We start from the raw sequence: 24,788 nt of genomic DNA, 5'->3' as shown, positions 1-24,788 counted from the left end.
TTCCCGCAGCTGTAGCTTTTGCCCTCAGGTGTATACCTATCCCTTTCTATCACTGAAGTAAACATAACTGAAATGTGGTCACTATCACCAACTTGCTCACCCACCTCCAAATCTAACACTTGGCCGGGTTCATTACCCAGTACCAAATCCAATGTGGCCTCATCCCTTGATGGTCTGTCTACGTACTATGTCAGAAAACCCTCCTGCACACACTGGACAAAAACTGACCCACCTAAACTACTTAAACTATAATATTCCAGTCAATATTTGGGAAGTTAAAGTCCCCCATAACAACTACTCTGTCACTCTCGCTCTTAACGAGAATCATCTTTGCTATCCTTTCCTCTACATCTCTGGAACTATTCGGAAGCCTATAGAAAACTACCACAGGGAGACCTCTCCTTTCTTGTTTCTAATCTCAGCACATTCTACATCAGTTGATGAGTCCTCAAATGTTCTTTCTGCAGCTGTAATACTGTCCTTAACTAACAATGCCACACCCCCACCTCTTTTTAGCATTTTCTCTGTTCTTACTGAAACATCAAAATCCCAGAACTCGCAACAACCATTCCTGTCCCTGCTCTACCCACGTCTCTGAAATGACCACAACCTCGAAATCCCAGGTACTGACCCATACTGCAAGTTCAATTCTTTTGCAACTCTCAATACAGGTGCATGACGTACTATTAAAGTCCACATGGAATATCTCTCTGCATTACATGTGCGCAATATTCCTGTATAATGCACAGCTGTTGTGTAATTTCTCCATGTTTCAGTTTTTCTGGAATAGTCTTAGATTGTGTATCATTGCCTAACATTCTTTTATATTATAAATTCCTATGCCACTGTTTGTTATAAATATAGCAAAATGCTCCTAATTGAGTGATCCATCGTACATGAGATGAAGCATTTGTGAGCTTGACTCTAACTTGATCTGAAGGATACATTTTCCCTCATCATTCTTTTAACCTTAGTCATTTATCCCATTTTCTCTCATCCTGTTGATTGTTGATTATAAAGGCATTCATAGAATCCCTGCAAAGATTGATGTAACATTTAAACAAAAAAATCGAATTTTGGGTTGTTAGCTGAAGAGGATGACACAACAAAATTTCACATTTTAAAAACTGAAAGTTCCATTGAGTACACACTATTTTCTTTACGAGATAAGTTGTACTTTAAAATTCAAAAAGCAATGTTCCTCTCTTGTACTTATCACACTTTGTGCTTTCAACAAAATTACAGTCCTAATGACAAACACATTCCTCCTAGCCAACACATGGTCCCAGCTTTCAATTCCCTGTTTTGCTGAGTAGTAACTTCATATCACAGCCCCCAGGCACTTACCTTAATTTTTGGAGAATTTACCAAATTTCAAAACTGGAGAGTATCAGAATTCCACTATCAGCACTAAAGCCTGTCCTGATGATGGGCGGCACGGTGGCTCAGTGGTTACTGTTGCTGACTCACAGTGTCAGGGACCCGGGTTCGATTCCCACCTCAGGTGACTGTGTGGAATTTACATATTCTCCCCATGTCTGCATCGGTTTCCTCTAGGTGCTCCAGTTTCCTCCCATAGTCCAAAAATGTGCAGGCTAGGTGAACTACCCATGCCAAATTCCATAGCGTTTAGGGACCTGTAGGTTAGGTACATTAGAGGGAGAAATGTAGAATAACAGCATAGGGGTCTGGGTGGGATACACCCCAGAGGGTCGGTGTGGATTTGTTGGGCAAAATGGCCTGTTTCAACACTGTAGGGATTCCATATTCTTACCCTCTGGTCACACCAAAATCTCCTGGGAACATTCGGTGGCTGCAGGATGTGTCTTTTCAGTCAAATACATCTATCTCCTGCATCCAGCTATGGAGGTTCATAAGGTTAGAGACAAAAAAAACTGCAGATGCTGTAATCCAAGGTACAAAACAGGAGGCGAGAAGAACACAGCAAGCCAGGCAGCATCAGGAGGTGTCGAATTTTTGGATGTAGCCCTCCTTCAGGAGGTTCACAAAGCCAAGCTGCTATATTCTCTGTTGGCCACACAAGTCTGCTGCCAGTCTGTGAATTTCATTGATTAGTTGATTAAAGTATAAAATGACCTCAAAAATGGTTTCTGCTGCACTCATCCCCACACATCAGCCTTGCATCCAGCTAGAAATGCTGATTAGCTATTCTTCACCCCAATTATTTTTCATCTTCGGAGTTAATGAACAATTCACAATGACTTTTTTTAACTCAATACTTTTTGCAACTTTGGGAGAACTATAGTCTATTTATTATAAATACAGAGACCACGATCCTGATCTCCAACCATGACCATCTTACAGCACTCTGCTTAAACTACCCAGGCCCAGCAGATTTCTGAACAGGTCACATGGCCTCCTCAGTTTACCTCTAATTAAAGATTACAATCCTCAACACTGCACTCATATTACTTCTTTTGGTACCTCATATTATTTCTGCCTGATCCCTAATACATCGTACCATCCAACTGCTCAAAGCACAGGAGCTCTTCTGGTCAACGTCCCAGCTGCATTCTCCTTGAAAAGACTCCTTCTCACTTTCCTACTACTGCTTAGCTAAGAGCAACTCACTCAGCAATTCTCAGGCCTTCCTGGTTTTCATGTATTCAGTATCTAACTGAATAGTCTTTCTGCATCACCAGGGGAGCCACGTGTATGGCCTTCTGGTATAATTGTATTTGACTCTTCATCTTTTTAGAGTATTCCAGACACAACAGCATTTATAGAAATTAAGCATGCTTGCAAGAAAAATACTCTCCATTATATGAGTTAACCAGGCATCATGGAACAGAGTACAATTTTTTTTCAGTTAAAAACTTTACTACAATCTGTTGTGCAGCAACTGGGAAAAACAGCTCATTTTAAATCTTCATACAGTGTGTTAACACATTTTCTAATCATAGGTTTTGGAGAAAAGTGGGTAAACAGCATGACTTTAATGTTTAGACGACTATAGTGCATCCAGGCATCTGCACCAAGCAATACAAGTCATTTATTCACTGAAAAATTAATTATTTAGTTCTGCTTTAAGAATAACAACTCCAAAAATTATGCTCCAGGATTCTCAAGTTTTACTTGAGAAGCGTTGTTTTGCCCTTAATAGAACTGGCTTGATTTCATGGGCAACAAGTCAAATACTAAGCCTTGAGCATTAAGATAGAATAACATCAGGAATGGGGAAAAGTACTCACTTGTTCAATTTTGTGGTGTCAAACCCTGGATTTGTCAGTAACTTTAAACTTCTGCTGGCAAAGTTGGCTTTGTCTCACCAATATTTGTAGATTTAAAAAAAAATGTGGGGAATGAGGCAGGGTGACATTGTAACTGTTGCTGGGAGGTGGAGCAATGTCAGACAGTGGGAAGAGTTGGCAGGGAGGTTTGGAAATCACAAAGCAGCTCAGGAGGAGGATTGTGTTTCCAAGAGCAAGAAAAAAGTACAGTAGAATCTGTTTTAAATATTACACAAATGTGATTCTCTTTTGGCTTTGGGTAGAAGATAACAGAATGAAAAGATTGTACAGGAAACACCAAAATGGGTATATCCTCTTGCCACTGCGGTGCTTTTTTGATTCCAGACTGGGGCCATTAGAGAGAGGGAGCAAACAAAGGGAGGGCTGACGAAAAATACTCTTCTCGGGCAGATGTCAAGGAATCATGGATTTTATCATTTCAATAAGCTAACAAAGATAGGCTGATGGGACTGGAGATAGAAAGTAAGCAATTATTTCACCCTATTAACATATATGTTGAGCCAAAATCTTGATCCCTTGTCGCATAGAGCAAGAAAGATGACACTTTTAACAAATAAAACATTTCACAATTTTTTTAATGATAATATAATTATCAATGCAACAGTAAAAGAATTCTAACTCTTTCACAACATACAGAAGTATTTTCATACAAAAGTTTGATTTTGTATTGAAGTGATGAAGTTGCTGAATTACAAGTATGTCTAATACATTTTGTACAAGAGTACAAGATGCAGATGGCTGAATTAATCAGTAGTACAGATGATACCGATGCAATGACATAGCTGTTACTTCATATTGTTTTCTGCCTATGGGGAATGGAACACCATGTAAGTTAAATGTCCATCTGAAGAGAGGGGCAACTAGTCATTGGTTCTCTGTTAATATGAGTTTGAATCTAAATTTAATTTGGAAAGTTTCACTCCTGATTCAAAATTAAAAAAAATGAGATGGTATGTATGTGGCATGAATATTCACAACTGGATCTGAGGTGAATAGTATAGATGCATCCAAGGAAAAGCTTGAGAAACACATTAGGGAGAAGGTAACAGAAGGTTACGCTGACAAAGTTAGATGATGAAGAACGGAAGATGGCTTAAGTAAAACTCAAATTGAACAACCAATAATTTCTGGCCATATTTGTTGAACATACCAATATTGCATTTGGACTGAGACACCCAAGATTCATTCAATCTTCTGTAAAGTCTTGTTTTCTGATATGCTTGGCGGCACGGTGGCACAGTGGTTAGCACTGCTGCCTCGCAGCGCCAGAGACCCGGGTTCAATTCCCGCCTCAGGCGACTGACTGTGTGGAGTTTGCACATTCTCCCCGTGTCTGCGTGGGTTTCCTCCGGGTGCTCCGGTTTCCTCCCACAGTCCAAAGATGTGCAAGTCAGGTGAATTGGCCATGTTAAATTGTCCGTAGTGTTAGGTAAGGGGTAAATGTAGGGGTATGGGTGGTTTGCGCTTCGGCGGGTCGGTGTGGACTTGTTGGGCCGAAGGGCCTGTTTCCACACTGTAAAGTAATCTAATCTAATCTAATAATATGAATAAAATATTTTTGCACGAACAAGTGAAACACAAATGTGGTTGGAACAAAGAACATGTGCTGTATATTTTATATGCAATGCTCCCCGCTGATTTTCTTTCCACTTAAGCCAATTTTGTGTCTGTGCCATAAGTTGAACGACTTCCCAGTGACCCAAACACTAGTTTCACGTGTAATATTTATACATTAAAATCACTAACAAGGATTGGATACTAATGCATGATTTAGGTTTTCTGTTACCAATCTCACATTTTGGTCTCACCATATGCAATTTAAAAAACATGGCAGATGGGAATGATAGGAAATGGAGATATCACAGGAGTGTATTAATCCCTGTCAACGGGACTGGCAATGCATTCTTCTGCCAGATGATTTGCATGCACTTGACATGACCTGACTAATGTTGAGAGTGGTATCTGGATGCAAATAATTTTCATTCCTACAACTGACAGGCAGCATCACAGTAAATAACAACAGAAAAAGAAAATCTGCTGTTGGAAGAGGCAAATTTTATGCTTTTTCAGATGGCAATTTCTCAAAAATAATGACTATATCCTTTCACAAAACACAGCTGAAGCATATTGCCCTAAGCTCAACTGTGTTGCTCATGTAGTATGAAGTACAAACTGTCCAAATTGTACCTAAATATAGCTTTATTCATTACCTTGTTTTCAGCTATTGGCCCATTATATAATTGTGGAATGAAAACGTGTAACCCTGGAGCTTTGACAATTCTCTCATTGTTCCAAGGTAATGACGTTCTTACCAGAACAAATGGAAACACGCAAAAGTAAAATTATTTGACCCGGTTCCAGTGAATATCTTGCACAAAACAGTCTGGTAATAATGTACAAAACCTCTCCTACAAAATTAACAGGTTTGATTAATGCTACCGTCACTCAATCTTCTGGAACTGAACGTCTTCAAATCTTGGTGAATAAGAACCAACTTTTATTTATTTGAATATGAATTCAACTGTACACAGATGGTTACAATAGGCACTCAGAAACAGTAGCCAGAAGTTACCCTTTTACTAAAATTATCAACTGGAACAGTCAGAACACTAGTTATGCAATGAAAATATTCTTTAAAGGTAAGGGAATTTCATGGCATGAGGAGAATGATATTCAGCGCTCATCCAAGCATATTGCAACTGAAAGATGGAGGGCAAATCCTGAAAAACAGTGTGGTTCTAAGAGGGAGTATGGGGAGCCAGTGAGGAGAGAACAAGTTCTGCTCCATTAATCCAAAAATATATGATACTAATCAGGCAGGCCTGTGATTTGATGAGCAACCAAACTGTCCACCTGAGTATGACTACTTTTGGTTCTGTGCCATTACATGGCCCCAAAGTGATTCTTCCTTCATTGATAACTGCAAGGCAGTTCTATCTTAGTTGTAGGACAATGCCAGTTATAAGATTTTGATGCAAGATTCAGCTACCAACGATAGAAGTTGCACATTGCAAGTTCTTCTTGGCTGCATGAGATCTGAGACATCTAATCATTAATTCTTAAAGATATGACTGTCATACGCAGCAAGTAATTTTGTATGGTCCCTGTATATTTTTCCCATTTAATTACAACACATTACACAAAAAAAATCAAGTCATTATCCAATACTCGAACATAAGGATCAGATTTTTAAGCATGCTCGTTCCTGATCTTGTAATTAAAAGATTTATTTAGTACAGGAAATTCACTTTCTGTCAAGGTTTTTATGGTAAGAATTTATTCACGGGATGTGTGCATCATTGGCTAGGTCAGCAGTCACTGCGCATCCCAAACTATCTAGAGAGCAGTTAAGAGTCAATCATATTGCTGTGGGTCTGGAGTTACATATCAGCCCCACCAGATAAGAACAATTGTTTCCTTTGCGAAAGGAGATTAGCAAACCAGTTAGGTTTTTCAGACAATCCATAATGCGACTCTGAACTAATAGTTTAGCGATAATACCAATGTCATAAAGTAATAAAGACAGACAGCACGGAAATAGACCCTTTGGTCCAACCATTTCAGCTATCTCAATCCAATCTAGTCCCCACCTGCCAGCACCCAGCCCACATCCATCCAAACCATTCCTATTCATATACCCGTCCAAATGTCTTTTTTCTTGAGATCTGCTACCAAACTGATTTTCCTAGTCCACATGCATATGGAACACCCCCATCAATATTGTAATTGTGCATTTTTCCCATTCCTTTTCTTTCTCCTGATTTATTTTCTTCCCCACATCCTCACTACTGCCAGGAGGCCTGTGCATAAATCCCATCATGGTCTTTTCTCCTTTTCAGTTCCTCAACTGAACCCACACAGATTCTACACCTTCTGTCGCTACATGTCTCCCACTATTATAATTACGGCACATCACTGGTTCTTAGCTGTTCATGGGAATAATACAGATTTCTGTGTCAGCTACAAAGAGACACCATTGGGTTGACCATTTGTATGAACTCAAAACCTATAATGGAAAGATACATTCTCAAAAGTATTATTTCTTTAATCAGTTTTAAATCAATAATCCATGTATTTTGATGGCTTGTTTCAGGTGATCAGTAGAGGATGGATCAGTGGAGTTAAGCAGTGAGGCGACATTGAGCTTCACTGCACTTAATGGTTCATGCAAAGTGATTGCCACAACACCATAAGGAAGTTAGTCACCCATTTCAATAATAGATAAACACACACATTTCTATTGATATATTCACAAAAACAAGCATGTTTCACACGTATTTACTTCCACACAGCAAAGGATTGAGAAATGAAAAATTAAGTCAATTCAAGATTTATATGCAACAAGAGTTGAAGAGAATTTGGTTACAATTTGATACAGTAAATCTTTCAACAGAAAGCAGAGCTCTTTCGTCAGCTCAAGAAACACCAGATTTTATTAATAAATGATTCATATTATGAAAATGGCCAAATTTTGATTAATGTCATAGAGAGGTACAGCATGGAAACAGATCATAGGTCCAAATCGGCCATGCCGACCAGATCTCTGAAATAAATCTAGTCCCATTTGCCAGTATTTGGTCCAAATCCTTGTAAACCTTCCTATTCATAGGAACCCTTCCATCCAGATGACTTTTAAATGTTGAGATTGTACCAGCTGCCACCTATTCCTCTGACAGCTCATTCCATATACACACCACCCTTTGCATGAAAAGTTTGCCCATTAGGGTCCCTTTAAATCTTTCCCTTCTCACCTTAAACCTGTGTTCTATAGGTCTGGGCACCTCTACCATGGGGAAAATGAACTTGATTATTCATGCTATCAATTTTGCAAACTTCTGTAACGTCATCCCTCAACCTCTGACAGTCCAGGGAAAATAGCCCCAACCTGTTCAGCCTCTCCCGATAGCTCAAACCCTTCAACCCTGGCAACATCCTCATAAGTCTTTTCTGAACACATCCAAGTTTCACAACATCTTTCAGGAGAAAGTGAGGTCTGCAGATGCTGGAGATCAGAGCTGAAAATGTGTTGCTGGAAAAGCGCAGCAGGTCAGGCAGCATCCAGGGAACAGGAGAATCGACGTTTCGGGCATAAGCCCTTCTTCAGGAAGAAGCCCTTCCTGAAGAAGGGCTTATGCCCGAAACATCGATTCTCCTGTTCCCTGGATGCTGCCTGACCTGCTGCGCTTTTCCAGCAACACATTTTCAGCTCACAACATCTTTCCTATAGTAGGGTGACTAGGACTGAACACAGTATTCCAAAAATGGCCTCACCAATGTCCTGTGAGCTGCAAAATGACATCCCACCTCCTATACTCAATGCAGAGAAAGTGAGGACTGCAAATGCTGGAGATCAGAGACAAAAAATGTGGCCCTGGAAAAGCACAGCCAGTCAGGCAGCATCCGAGGAGCAGGAGAGTCGACAGTTCAAGCATAAGCTCTTCATCAGGAATGCCTCATTCCTGAAGAAGAGCTTTTGCTTGAAACATCGACTCTCCTGCTCCTCTGATGCTACCTGACCGGCTGTGCTTTTCCAGGGCTAATCTTTATGATTCTTATACTCAATGCACTGATCAGTAACGCCCGGGAAATCAAATGTCTTCTTCATTACCCTAACTCTACGACTTCACTTTCAAGTAAGTAGGAACCAGAACTCCAAGGTCTCTTTGGTTGACAACACTCCCCAAGACCCTACCATTAAGTGTATAAGTCCTGCCTTGATTTGCCTTAGCAAAATGCAGCATCTCATATTTCTCTAAATTAAACTCCATCTGCCATTCCTCGACCCATTGGCCCATGTGATTAAGGTCCCGATGTACTGAGGTAACCTTCTTCTCTGTCCATTACACCACCAATTTCTGCAAACTTACTAACCATACATCTTATATTCACGTCAAAATCATTTATACAAATGGCAAAAAGCAGTGGACCCAGCACTGATCCTTGCGATACACCACTGGTCACAGGCCTCCTGTCCAAAAAGCAATTCTTCACTACCATCCCATCTCCAACTTTTGAACCAGTTATGTATCCAAATAGCTAGCTTGCCCTGTAGTCCATGTGATCTAATCTTATTAAACGGTCTACCATGCAAAAGCCTGTCAAATGCCTTACTGAAGGTTCTCCACCCTGCCTTCATCAATCCGCTTAGTCACTTCTTCAAAAACCTTAATCAAATTAATGAGACACGATTTCACACGCACAACCCCATGTTGACTATCCGTAATCACTGGATTGATTTAGTTATTGCCACATATAAATTATGATACTCATGAGATTTGTACAAGGGCTAGCTGTTGAGTGAAGCAGGTGAAATTATTTAAAATAGAGCATGGGTCCAACCAGAGTCCTAGTAAATAAACAAATACACTGTCACAACAGTCTCTGCTTGATGGTCAGGAAAGTCAACCCCAACTCATTTCTCTCATCCAGCATTTTGGTGCTGTAGCCAACAGCAATGACCAAATATTCATTGCCAATTAGGAATCAGGAATCAGGAATAAAACTTTCTGATCTATATGGTTTAGCACTATATTGTTAGTATCTTCAAGGTCATTGAGAGAACTCCCAAAATGCTTTTGCTTCACAGCAGGTTACTAAATGAATTTTGTTTTGTGCTTTGTGTCTGTTTCTTCTCGCTTTATAACTGTGTAACAATAATAGTGATGTCATGGGTATGAGGAAATTAATATCCTGATAAATTATTCAAAATGTGCAGAGTCACTAATTCAGTTGTGTTACATAATCTGATGATGCCTTATCCTAGTTTGGAAGGCAAGTGAAATAAAGGGTTAAATCAGAATGTAATGATGTTATTAGATAAATCACAAGTGGCATTGCATAAATGGAAAAATCAATAACCAAATAAAGTTACTAAGACCCACAGGCAAAATGAAACGCATATGTAGGCTCAGAGGAGAAGGAAGAGATTTCATTTGAGATGCTAAAGATTATTGCATGTCAAATAATTGGTCCAGTTGATTACCATCTGTAAACTTACATAAGTCTTGCTATGTCGACATGTGTTGACTTTATATTAGTCTATACCAAAAAAATGTCTGCACACATTATCTGCCTTTGCCCATTAATAATATTTTAACCTTAATTCCACTAAATTCTTATATCCACATTTGTAACAGAAATGGTCTGGCAAATTTGTCATAATTACACCCTTCTTCCACTGAAGGCAATGCAGGGCAGCACAGAGGGTTGCTGCATTTACAACAATAACTGATAATTCAATGTATAATTGAAATATGATAACAGGGTCAGAATACACGACTTTAAAGTAAGAACTCGATTATGTCTGCATGCCCTCAGCCTAATTACCTTTGGCCATTTAAACGGCTCGCTTAAAAACAACATTTGGCCTCAACATACAACATTTGGGAAATCAAGTAATATCATTCATAATAAATACTAAAACAAAACATTTAGGGTCAGGCTTTTCTCTGTTCTTATGGTCATTTAAATTCAAAGACATTCTTATGAAAGACATCTATTATCAGGTTTTGCTGTGCAACGTTTCCGAGATGACATCCACACTCCTAGATGTTGTGATACCATTGGGATGAACACTGTATAATCAACTTGTAAATAACAATATATTTTAATGAAATTCGTCCAAGCCAGGTAGACTGCTGTGTATTTCAATGATAGTTCTGACAGTATATTAAGTAGACCCAAACACATTTGGCTTCCACTACCACCAACATTCTCCAAACACTAACACACACTCCCAGCACCACCATCACCTCCAAATATCTTACTGAATGTTCCAAATTGAATATTTTAAACTTGTTCACTCTTACAAGGATTGTTGAGAATATTTTTGCAAGCCTTTTAGGCAGTGTGAACAAATGTAAACATAAATGCCCAGCCAACAAGCTAATTCCAACAATCCTAGTGTCTCTTTCTATTATAAACAATAATGTGCCCATTATCAAATGAATTTATTGCCACTTATGTCTTTGAAGCAATGTTGCTCTCTTCACTAATTCCACCAGTTCCTTAAAAATTTCATTTCATAGTATCTTCACTCTATGTGTAGGAGAAAGTGAAGACAGCAGATGCTGATGATCAGAGTCAAAACGTGTGGTGCTGCAAAAGCACAACAGGGTAGGCAGCATCCGAGGAACAGGGCAATGGACGTTTCAGGCATTCCTGAAGGTCTTATGCCTGCAACGTCGATTCCCCTGCTTCTCGGATGCTGCATGACCTGCTGTGCTTATCCAGTGGCACACTTTTCAACTCACTCAGGTGTAGGCAGTTAAGAATAAGGAATTGTTTATAACGCTCTGGCTAGTCTGTTCAAATTTATTCATTTTAATGTGAAGTGTGAGAAATTCTAATGAGGCCACAATATTAAAGCAGGTTTTCACATTTTGTGAGTGATCCCACCATGTGCAGCTATGTCACTGAAACCACCACAACTGTAATGTCAATGGACCATCCAGCATTTCAGAAACTACTCAATAAAATGAACACTACCAGCAGGTTTAAAAAAAGGCTTGTCAAAAAGAACAGAAATACACTATTAGTTTCCATTCGACACCAATTGCCAAATAACTTGCACTGCTCCACTGCTACCCTCACAAGAACTACAAAGACAGCAGTGTTGTGTTTCCACCATGCATCATGAAATTGCACAACTTACATCATTAATATGAATGAATTTTACTGTAGCTCGTAAAGGCTGGTAATTCTGGTAATAACAGCTCTGTTAATGAAGAGTGACTCAATATTGAAGGCTCAAAAAGAGAACAATGACACAGTGACATGATATTCCTGATGGTGTTCGTTGAGATTTTTAGTGAATCTTTTCAAAATTTTTGTTTTTCCCTTCTCTTGACCATACTTCTTCTGTATCTAATCTTACTTTAATTTGCCGTATTTTCTTCTCCATCTTTCACTGCAACTCTCTCTCCTTCAATTTAATTGGTTCAGGAGACAGATCATTGGACCCAATATTCAGAAAGTCCCAAATGTCTCATTAACATTTTGCATCATAATTAAAATGAAAATAAAGGAAATAAATGTTTAATTCAGGATAATTGCTGCAAGGCGGCCTACTCCAGCTAATGCAAGATCATTCTGATTCTTGGATTGCATAAAGTTAGCTTCCAAGACAGAAATGTTGCATAATCAAAGAAAGAATTAACTGGAGTTTCCAGCTTTTGAAAAGTGTAATAAATGATATAAAATAGTTCAACAGCATTTTTGAAATTAAACAAAAGTAATAAATGACCACTGGCATTCATACAGAAGTGGTTGATATGGGAAATAAAGATGTTGCAGAATGCAGTTCTCAGGTTGGGAAATAAGAGTGTGCTTTACGTTGCACGCAACTTTGCCAGACCTGGCACAAGAATATTTCAAACTGATATTGACACCCAAAATGGAAGGGGCTCTACTTCCTGATACTGCCATTCTTCATCTTTATAAGTTCAAAAGTCTAAGACATCACCGCACAAAAATAACAGTGATCATATCATGTACAATACTCTAATAGTCTTTCAATTAATTTTAAAAGATACCTCGCCTTCAGTAATTTCCTTTAGAGGACAGTCTCAACTCAAAAATAAAATGTATTATTCCTACAACGCACTGTCAAAAGTCAACTCCACTGTAATTCAGCTTCTTAGGACAGCATTGAAAGAAGAAGGCAAATTTTCACACTTTTCAAGATATAATAAATTGAAAAAACACTAACTTAAATAAGAGGATTATTTTCTTCCACAGACAATGGGATAAAAATTGTACAACCTAATTAATAATTTAACTTACTATGAAGAATGCTTGCCTGGATGAAAGCAACTGAACAGGAATTGCACCCAAACATAAAACTGAAACACTTGTGTTTGGTTTGTGCCCATCAAACATTAAAAAATAACACAAAGTGGACAACTCACTTCAATATCACAACTTCAATATATATATATAATAAAATTATCTAATGGTTCAAACATTTTTTCTAAAAATATCAAGATTAACTGAATACTGGAAATAGCCTAAGTGCTATGAATCAATAACTTCTCAGCCTCAGGACACCACTCTTTTTAGCTTCTGAACAGGCTCTTTGTCCAAGCTCTGGAGTTCAACTTAATTTCTTAGTTTAAATATATTTTCTGCTGATATGGAAGTTTCAGACAGCATTAGCAGTAAGAAAGCAGCAGCACCACTGTGTTTAACTTCCCAAATGTAACAGTACTGTGTCTCACTCATTCTCTGATGGTCTCCCAGAATGCATCTTAAGGCTGCCATTTTCTGGTCAAATTAATTTACTTTATATAAGAAAAATGTACAAAGAATGGTTAGCCTTGCTGTCGAACATCTGTGGGTTGATATTGACATACTGGCATTTTGATCACTGCTCAATTTAGACTTCGATAAGCAGTAGAAGCTATTACAATCAGCATTCTCACTATGCGCCATATTATAGAGAAGAATTGCTTCAAACTGGAGCAATCATAACTGTCTTGCCTGTGAGAGCTCTGAAATGTATCCATTTAGACTCCAGTGTGGATTCCAGTTCACCAGAGGAAAGAAATTATATACTCAAGTAGTCATACACACTTGATACTCTTGTTTTCTGGCTGCCAGCCTTCAAAGGTAGCAAGGAAAGGATGCAAAGTCAGCAATAAAAGATCAATAATGATGTACTGATGGATAGGGTGAAAAATAAACTGATAGCTAGCAGTGGCAATCAAAGCCATTCACTGTTTTGTAGGCCAGTTCAAGAGGAATCACCTCATAATTAATTTGTCACTTAAGTTAAATTAGGAAGATTTGTTTAAAAATGATTTCACAAGCAAAGATCCTGCAAATAATTTTTAAAAATATATAGATAGGTCTACTTAAAATGCTGCAAAATAATGCTTATTGAGATATCCAAGGGTTTCATCCAGGGACGAAAGCAGCCAATAGAAGATTAATAGATGGAGCTAAAAACTACAACACCCACACACTCTCAGAAACCATTCCAACATTTCTGCAATGACCCATAATAATATTCTGAACTGAGGGTGTTATTTTGTCTCTTGGGATTAAATGTTCTGCCGCACTCTGAGGAGACATATGGACAATAATCTACATCAGGCATAGTATTGACTCTGAGTACAATACTTGATGCCAGTCAGACCCTGCACCCACTCTGTGACGCATTCAGAATTCATTTTCTTTTGAGGACCAGGTATTTTAATGATTTTAAAAAAAAACATGTACAGGGTATCATGAATAAATCAATTCAGTGTAAGCATAGAAAAACAAGATGTAACTAAACCTCAAGATTATAATGATTCTTTTCCAAACTCCCTCCCCCCAACCTCACCCATTCTAAAGAGCTTAGAATTAAATCGCTTCAACAGACATGTCTGGTAAAAGCAGGCATTAAAGCAAATACACCACCAATGAATTCTAACAGTTCCATCTTCGGCTTGACATGAAAATACGCAACAACAGGAATAGCCTCAGGATCTTTTCATTCTCAACAAGGCAGCAAATAAATATATAAAAACAAATTGTCCAAACAGCAGAACTAACCTGGAAGCCATTAAGGACTGCACCACACTGACAAGCACCTACAGCTTCATTCATACATTCAGGGCCTGTGAGGAGGTGGGAGGATACTCACCTCCACAACCATCACAAGACTAGAATTAAAGGAGTCAAAGCTTGGTTTGAACAGAAAATTCGACACTGTAGGCAACCAGTCGGGTTCACTTCGATCATTGCTATATTGTGGCTGTTTTTCCAGTCTTGTTGCTCACATACAAAAAAAACACACCGGTTCAGCTGTTTTACAAAATGCTGCTGCTTGGTGCAGTCTGTCCGTTGCTGAATTATTCATGCTCCTCATGAATGGAGGTGACATCACTCGCCTCAGGTCAATTTACACCCTTTTCCTGGCTTGATTTGTCTGCACGTCCAGATCAGTGCTAGCTAAGCCAATATGTCTGATGAACTGCATTATTTCAAGACCTCCCTCCCTCCTTCATTTTAACCCTTACAAATCCAAATACATACCCATTATCTTAATCTGTTATCTGGAATTTTCGATTATCATGTTCTGATAATATTCTTTTGCAAATTAAAACATTAGATTTGAATGTTATCAGAACGAAAGGATCAGGTTGAAAAAAAATCTAAATAAATTCATAAAATTTTGTTAAATCAAGACATAAATTGGTATCCTATTCTGTGATTAGCATTTGAAGCTTCTTGTAGGACAGTGTCTAATGACACATAGTCTCTTCTTGGCTAGAAGGTATTGGAGGTTTCTGATCACAGATACAAATAGGCTGATTACAAAAACTTACTAAAAAAGCTACTTGCATCCAAATGTAGTAAGAATGAAATGTATTTATGACAATGCGACACACTGTGCCAAAGTAGTCCCTGGGCAATGGTCCACACACAGAGTTCCACACCTGGCAGCATAATGTCAACAGTGCTAATTTAGGGAGGTAATAAGCGAGGGACCAATTCTTTTTTCATAGGAAACACCCACTAAAATCAAGGTGGGGGGAATGGTGAGGAAGGTACTCTTTAGCTTTTCTACTGCAATTTCTCATGGTTGGTTATGCAGTTAACAGTAGTCCTGGAGGACTTATCAAAATCACAAACATAATGATTGCAAAAAATCTCAAACTGACCCATCAGATAAAATGTTGAAATTTATGAAGCAGCTTATCACACCTAACCATCATCTCTAAAATGTATTACACACAATTATTTTAAAAGTCAGTCACTTAGCATGAAGACAAACTATAAAAGAGACGAATCGATAGCCATTTGCCCCTTTTATAATTCCATCTTGCAAAATTGGTTGTACAAAGTTAAAAATCACACAACACCAGGTTATAGTCCAACAGGTTTAAGCTTCCGGAGCGTTGTTCCAATGGGTTGAATAGGTTGTTATGCTGAAAATCAGTGACCAGCACACGAGGACAGTGATACTTTCAAGATCCTTCATAACCACTTGATCCATTAGAACATGATGAGACAACCTAACTTGAATGGCTTGTGTGAAGAAACACCATTAAACTGTCAGACATAACGTATGCTAAGATGTTGGTAAAAGGTTTAGAATCTACGATCTGCTAACTGTGGGATGACTGTTCTATTAAATGTGCCAATCTGACACAATTGTTAAGTGTGACTATGCTAAAGTGAAACACTAAAACTAAAAATATAGCTTTTGAGAGCAAAGTTTATAATATTCTGATATTTCAGCAGCTAAGGGATGTGAATACTTTCCTACAGCATATCACAACGGAATTTGTGACATATCGTATTCTGACTACATTCTCAAGTGACCTGAGACAATGATTGTGTTCTCTCTATATATGAAAAATTTACATTATTTTGACAGTCACAGAATAGTTCATGAAATACTCAGCTCTGCAATCATATAGAATCATATTATGGCCACTGGTACCTAGGGGCATCTTAATTTCAAGGTAATTAATTAATCCTATGTCATCAAACAATACTAAATATAGATAAAAGCGAATTACTGCAGATGCTGGAATCTGAAACCAAAAGAGAAAATGCTGGAAAATCTCAGCAGGTCTGGCAGCTTTGACAAAGGGTCAGTTAGACTCAAAACGTCAGCTCTTTTCTCTCCCTACAGATGCTGCCAGACTAAATATAGATAGCTTGCTCTCTGGTTGACTCTAGACTCATGGAGTCATAGAGAAGTACAGCATGGAAATAGACCTTTCAGTCCAACTCTTCCATGCTAACCAGATATCCTAAACTAATCTTACTCCACTTCCAAGCACTTGGCCCTTACCGTTCTAAACCCTTCCTATTCATATACCCATCCAGATGCCTTTTAAATGCTGCAATTGTACCAGCCTCCACCAGTTCCTCTGGCAGCTCATTCCATACACGCACCATCCTGTGCATGAAAATATTGCCCCTTAAGTCCCTTTTATATATTTCCCCTCTCAACTTAAACCTTTGCGCTCCAGTTCTGGACTCCCCCCCCAAACCAGGGAAAAGACTTGGTCTATTTATCCTAACCATGTCCCTCATGATATTATAAACCTCTACAGCCCCAGCCTATCTCGCCTCTCCCTAGTGCTCAAATCCTCCAACCCTGGCAACATCCTTGTAAATCTTTTCTGAACCTTTTTAAGTTCCACAATGTCCTTTTGACAGGAAGGAGACTAGAACTGCATGCAAGATTTGAAAAGTGGCTTAACCAAAGTCCTGTACAGCCGCAACATAACTTCCCAACCCCTATACTCGATGCTCTGACCAATGAAGGAAAGCATACCAGACGCCTTCTTCACTAACCTATCGACTGATTCTACTTTCTCGAATGGCTGTTGCAAAAACACACGATATTACATCACAACTAATTATCGACTTGCCTTCTCTCCTACTTTAATGATATTATGGCTTGGGGCGGCTCAGTGGTTAGCACTGCTGCCTCACAGCACCAGGGTCCCAGGTTCGATTCCAGCCTTGGGCGACTGTGTGGAGTTTGCACATTCTCCCCGTGTCTGCGTGGGTTTTGTCGGGGTGCTCTGGTTTCCTCCCACAGTCCAAAGATTTGCAGGTCAGGTGAATTGGCCATGCTAAATTGCCCATAGCATTAGGTGCATTAGTCAGAGGGAAATGGGTCTGGGTAGATTACTCTTCGGAGGGTCGGTTTGGACTGGTTGGGCCGAAAGGCCTGTTTCCACACTGTAGGGAATCTAATCTAATCTAATCTTGGTCCTTAACCTGTGCGTCTTCACTTTAAAAACAAAGATACGTAGTTAATCTGTTTGGGGGAAGAGAGGCACTGATTACCCACTGCATTTCAGTAACTAGAACTATTTGTAGTCTAGGAGAAACTTGGGAAACACAATTTTACTATTGAAACTGCGTGGGTTCATAATACTATTTGCTGCATGATTTACTACAGTAGCTCTGGCTGGGTTACCATGCAGAATCCAACTTTTAATGGCACCCAAAATAAAGAATCAAAATAGGGGGAGTGCATAGAATTCAAGAAACTATAATCATACAAAAAAATTTGAAGAAATAATTTAAATGGAAAAGAAATTAGAAGTATTTTAAAAGAAAAGTGCAGGATGTCAACACAATTTACTGAATTATCAAATTGAATAGCTGTTAGTTTAATAAATATCACCTCTGAATATCTAATTTCATGCTTTGAAATTTATCATAACAAAAAGGAAACTTTGCTTAATTTAGTGGAAATAGCAATTCTATTGGAACATTTTGAAGTCACTTAAGGTTAATTGTACAGTAGCCCTCCACTAGTTCCCCACTTCCTGGCAATAGGTCCATGTCATTAACACATTTCAGAAAGTATTCTCTCGAGTTGTACTTTGTAAAATTTTTTCCCAATATAACTAATTTCACTCTATAATTGAAATAAGAAGTGATTATACATTATTGTTTTCACTGAAAACCCAAGAACATTTGAAATAGGCAGTGTGAACTTTTCATTCTTTTTAAGAAATAACAGGTGGTTTTCTCAGAGCAGCCTTAATCAAAACTAGGGAAAATGTTCCTAGAACACTCTGCAAAGCTGCTATACCTGTATACAGATTCTGATCCTGTAACGTATGCTTCTATAATAAAGCAAAGCTTTTAAAAACAAAATTAAAAATAATAAATTTGTTGTGCTGAGAAATTACATTTTTGTACTTTATTCTTCAATTTGTATTAAAAATCTCAAGACTGTTTATAGTTGCAACCATGGCAATTCTAAATTAAACAAAATTGTGAAAAAGGTTTTTTTTAAAAGAATAAGGACCCTGGAGAGCTCCAAGTACCTTAATCTCTGCCTTTGGACCACATCTCAAAAGCAATTTTTATCATCTTCAGACTCTTGCACATAACATTGCGATATGAGTGAGTGGAAATGGCATTCTCTTAGATTTTATTTTTCTTTCAAAAACAAAACTTTTTCAACAAAATGCCTTGTCCATATTGAATAGAAGTGCTGTCACCTGTTTCTAAGTTTTCAATAAAATTAGAAAATTGTATTTTAAATTATACTGGGTAGGTTATGCATGAAGTTTCCACTAAAATTTATCTGCATCATCATAACCTATCTTTCAAGAATCATTGCAATTGAAGCAGTTGCTTCATAAAATATACCGAGTGTGTCCAATTCTCAAGCTGAGGGTAACTGCATTCACATATCACCATTGAGGCTTCAACATTGAAACTATTAACTTGTTCGATTAATTTTTAATACTCTATTTCCTAGCAAACAAAACATTTTAAAATAAAAATCATTGTATATCATGCCTACCCACCACCTGTGCACAATTAGTTTCACGAATGGGGTCCAATTTGGGCCAACTGAATCTTGGACCGGCATAAAACATAACAGGAAACATGAACTCAAGTATAAGGCTTGTCAAATCTGTTAAGAGGTATCAAGACCAGTTAAGAAGTTTTTTTTTGACAAAAAAAGAGTGTATTTCACAACAGAGTCTAATCTGCAGTATGAACCTTAAATAATAAAATGACTTTCTTTAATCTGTGTGCACAGGTACTCGCGGACACTTCCTTCCGGATGTACATAAATCGTCAAACAAACCACGAGTGATAGAACACAAAATTATACTGCTAAAGCGATGGGATTTTTAATTTGAGGTTAAAACCAACCATTTCTTCTACTTGCTAATAGAGCTGAAAATGTAATAAAAATACAAAGTGTAGTTAAGAAACTCAAATAATATGATAGAATACTTTGAAATGTATTACTAATAAGAAGTTCAGGACGAGGCATTTGAGAACTGCAAGCAGTTTAATTAAATAGTCTGAACTTCCATTTTCATACCAGGTATTGCTTTTACATGGTTATTTTGTAGCAATTGAATTATTTGCTCATTTATATTGCATAATTTAATTGAAGCTGCTTTCAGTGCTAAAGGAAAATAACCAATAATTTGAATTGTTTTCTGGACTAGTTGTAAGTTAAAGATAACTAATAACCACAAGAAGCTGCTTTCATTGGGACTGACAGAAATACATCTTGGCATCACTCTCCAGCTAATAATTGTATTTTTCTGTACAATGTCATGAAATCTAAGATAGGTGCTTTTCAGAATGAAGAATAAAACCCTGAGGGTCTGACTCATTGAGTCTCTCAATTACATGGCCCTCTTTTGTTCTGGACATTAAACATTCATGTGCTCCTCCCACTGATGAAACAGCTCAGCATATGTTAGCCATCAGTTCAATTTTAATTTTTATGCTGAGTTATGTGACCAGAAACAGTAGATGCCTCCTATGAACTCCGTACTGAAAGTTACTATAATAAAAGCAAAGTACAGTGGATGCTGGAAATCCGAAATAAAAATCACAAGTTCTGGAGAAACTCAAAAGGTGTGTGAGATCCTGTGAAGAGATAAACAGTGTTAATGTTTTGAATATGATACAACTTCTTTGGAACAAGAGAAAGTGAGGACTGCAGATGCTGGAGATCAGAGTCAAAAAGTGTGGCACTGAAAAAGCACAGCATGTCAGGCAGCATCCAAGCAGCAGGACACTTGACGTTTCGGGCATAAGCCCTTCATCAGGAAGCTATGCTTTTCCAGCGCCACACTTATTGACTCTTTAGCACAGTCCAGCAGTTTTTCGTGTTTTCTTCATATCTGAAAAGTGCTGGAAAACAATGGTATTTATGCTGTTAGCAAAGGCAGAGGAGGAAGGATTAGAACAGATGCTGAGATGAAAAGACAAAAAAAGAGTGCTAATGGCAGTAAAGGAATGATCTCATTGCGAAACTGGTGTTCTAGTTAAGAAGTGGAAAGTTGAGTGAGGTGGGAAGAGGTAAAAGGGCCAGTGTCACACTTCCATCATTACTTGCGAAAGTGTCAGAGGTGGTGAGGAAGATTGAGGAATGACAGAGGAATGGAACAGAGTGCCATGGAGGGAACTATCCCTGCAGAGTACTGACAAGAGAATGGAGGGGATGGTGTTTGGCAGAGGCATCTTGCTGGAGATGTTGGAAATGGCAGAGAATTGAATGAGGACATTGGCAAGTGAAAAATGAAGACAAAGGGAACTCTACTGTTGTTCAGGGAGAGAAGAGAAAGGGTGAGGGAAGAAATGTGGAAATGGGATTGACATGGCTGAGGATCCATCAGCTGCTCTTTTCAGCGAAGTCCAAAACAAACTGGAGGAACAGCATCTCAATTTCCAACTAGGTATTTCACAGCCTTCAGACTCAACAGTGAATTCAATAGCTTTACAGCATGAACACTGCCCTCCATCTTCATTATACTCTTCCCCATCCCCCTTGCATCTTTACATGGGTATGTTCTCAGTAAGCTAACCTAACCTAACCTAATCTCAATGATCACCAGCTATCATTAACAGCTATTTTGCATTGAGATTTCTACGTTATAACCGTTAACATTCCTTATTTCTTTTGCTCTGGGCACCCTGACCACCTGCCTCACTAACTCCTCCACCGCTTTGTCAATAGCATGAATACCTTACCAAACGCTCACTAAATTGCCCACTGTGTTTCCGTACTGTACATCTCTGTGACTCTATGATCTAAAATTACTTTCACTGAATTAAACAGAATTTGAACTGAAGGGGAATGCAATGGATTGTAATAGTAGCAATATGCAATTTAGTAAAACTTAAAATAAAAAATAAAATTGAAAATTAAAAGAAGATAGTATTAAAATAAATTTCAACAAATGCATTTCTTGGAATTAATGTTTTAAGTCTGATAGGATTTCTTCAGAACTGAAGATGTTCTGAAGAGTCATACAGGACTCACAATGTTAAGTGACATACTCTCAACAGATGCTGCAAGACTTACTGAGTTTCTCTAGCAATTTGACTTTATTTCCAGCATCTACAGTATTTTTGCTTTAATAATAGGATATGACGTTATGAACAGTGATAATCAACAAAAAACACACAGCATCTCAAGATCTTGGATTGGTTGTGGTAACAGATCATAATGCGTTCAAGCCTGAGGCGATATGTCCATAGTTCTGCAAAAAGAATGTAATTTACAAAATACCTTGCAAGAACTGTAACAAATTGGACAAATAGGCAGAAAACTAGCCACCAGGATAAATGAACATCAACTAGCCACAAAAAGACATGACCCACTCTCACTAGTATCTTTACATACAGATAAGGAAGCACACCACTTTGACTGGGACAACACATTCATCCTAGAACAAGCCAAGCAAACACACAAGGGAATTCCTAGAAGCATGGCATTCCAACCGAACTCGAACAACAAACACATCGATTTGAACCCTATCTACCACCCTCTGAGAAAAAGAGCAGGAGATGACATTACCAACACAGGAAATTACATTACCAACAAAAGGAAACCTAAACACATAAATAACAGGACATAACACCAGCGCTTCACCGGAGGCTCACTGATGATGTTACCTACTATGGTGATGAAATGTCTGAAAACGAACCTTGCAGCTCAGTGAGCAAACTTACATCCAGAGCCTCAACCTGAGCTCCAAATCTTCTCAAAACCCACTGAGTCCATAGTTTTCAAAATATTGCATGACAAGGCATCGTACAAAATCTTTAAATATTATTTTCCAATTGATTATCAAAAATAAAAGGAAAAATAGACCAATAGTGGCACTGAAACATGTTTGCAATCCTCACAATGCTAGTTCAACCTTAAATAAAACAATGCTATACCAATTTTAACTTTTATTAAAGTTAAATTTAATAAAAGTATTATATTTTATTTTGTACAAGAATGCACATGACTGTGCCAGCTAGCCATGACAATGTGGACGCAAGACCAAACAGCTAATTTGATCAATCAACCAAGGTGTTTGGTATGCTTTCTTTTACTGGTCAGAGTACTGAGTACAGGGGTTGGGAGGTCATGTTGCGGCTGTACAGGACTTTGGCTACTGTTGGAATATTGCTTGCAATTCTGGTCTCCTTCCTATCGGAAAGATGACGTGAAACTTGAAAGGAAAAGATTTACAAGGATGTTGCCAGAGTTGGACGATTTGAGCTATGGGGAGAGGCTGAACAGGTTAGGGCTGTTTTCCCTGGAGCATCGGAGGCTGATGGGTGACCTTATAGAGGTTACAACATTATGAAGGGCATGGGTAGGATAAATAGACAAAGTCTTTTCCCTGGGGTGGGGGAATAACTAGAGGGCATAGGTTTACGGTGAGAGGGGAAAGATATTAAAGGGACCTAAGGGGCGACTTTTTCACATAGAGGGTGGTACGTGTATGGAATGAGCTGCCAGAGGAAGTGGTGGAGGCTAGTACAATTGCAACATTTAAAAGGCATCTGGATGGGTATATGAATAGGAAGGGTTTGGAGGGATATGGGCCGGATGCTGGCAGGTGGGACGATTGGGTCGGCATGAACGTGTTGGACCGAAGGGTCTGTTTCCATGCTGTACATCTCTATGACTCTTTAGTCACAGTGCTCTCGATCTGGCAAGGTAGGACACACGCTGGGCTAGATTTACTCTACTTCACTGAGGATCTGAAGACTGATGCGCACATTAAATCCAACAGGCAGCTTGCCCACTGCCAACCTGACCTTTCTAAAACTCTACAAGGTGCATGCGAAGACACAGGCAACCTCCCCACCCTTGGACCAAGGCCTCAACCCATTGTCACAGATATTTTGTTCATAGCACAGAGAGGCACCTTCCCACAAAATCTGAAAGGTGCAAAAGCATTGACTGAGAGGGCTGGTGTAGGGTAAGAGGTTGCTCAATTTCCTATGGGGGCTTTGGGTTCATTAGCGATACACCCACCTTTAGTGCTTACATTATATTCATAAACCTCGTCCCCATCCTCCACTCTGCCAAAAGCCCTGATACTGGACATACTTGTCCATTTGGTCTTCTTCACATGCTGCCTGCAGTCACAGCAATGGCTATTGGTCTCAATTTGCTAGCTCCTTTCTAGGGTGGGACTTTCTTCCAGCATTAAATTGTTGCAAAGGCAGCCATTGAGGATATGGGGATATCTGCCTTACATTTAGAGGATAGCCCAATAAAATTTAGCTCATTATTCCTGCTCAATCTGCAACCATAATTTATATTGTGTATCCAGTTTATGAAACATAGCTTGTTGAAAGTTAGATCAAAATACTTGGCATCCAAGTAAGTACTCTATTTTCTGCTGATTGCAACAAAAGTGAGATGAGTTGGTCATTCATCTGGTTTTCAACTTTCATGCAAAATTGCGTTATTTCTGGACAATCTATAGAAATGATCATGATTTGTGTCAACCAATGCATGCTGGCATGAGCCTGGGCATTGGCTGAATATAACTCACTCCAAGTCCAACATCAGGAGCAGTAATAATTGATGACTTATCATTTGATCCAGCAGACAAGAAATTCAATGTCACTACATAGTTAGGGTGGCCAAGCCCAAGAGATTGAAATATAGAAAAGAGGTGCAGGAGTAGGCCATTCAGCCCTTTGAGCATGCTCCACCATTCAAGATGATCATTGCTGATCATGCAATCTCCGTATCCTATTCCTGCCCCT

At 38.7% G+C, this 24,788-nt stretch overlaps 1 protein-coding gene and 1 long non-coding RNA gene across 18 annotated transcripts in view; one reads left to right on the top strand and one right to left on the bottom strand.

The window, feature by feature from the left end:
• Positions 1–24,788, bottom strand: part of gramd1ba (GRAM domain containing 1Ba) — a 647,360-nt gene that overhangs the window by 153,662 nt on the left and 468,910 nt on the right. Inside the window, exon 1 of one of the 17 annotated variants that reach the window (XM_087976429.1) lies at positions 14,811–15,120. The exons of 15 other annotated variants lie outside the window; for them this stretch is intronic. In XM_087976429.1, the coding sequence (XP_087832555.1) occupies positions 14,811–14,821 (11 nt within the window). In that variant the 5' untranslated portion in view covers positions 14,822–15,120. Of the gene's footprint in view, positions 1–14,810; positions 15,121–24,788 lie in introns of those variants that run through there. One more of the 17 variants, XM_087976431.1, reaches the window with a different exon arrangement.
• LOC148142270 (uncharacterized) overlaps positions 1–24,788 on the top strand; it is a 364,445-nt gene that overhangs the window by 81,365 nt on the left and 258,292 nt on the right. The window lies entirely within an intron of this gene.

The sequence above is a fragment of the Chiloscyllium plagiosum genome, unplaced genomic scaffold, assembly GCF_037043375.1.
Source record: "Chiloscyllium plagiosum isolate Xiang-an unplaced genomic scaffold, Cpla_swu_hap1 HiC_scaffold_29, whole genome shotgun sequence".
Lineage (NCBI taxonomy): Eukaryota > Metazoa > Chordata > Chondrichthyes > Orectolobiformes > Hemiscylliidae > Chiloscyllium > Chiloscyllium plagiosum.
This window is presented reverse-complemented; position numbering and strand designations above follow the sequence as displayed.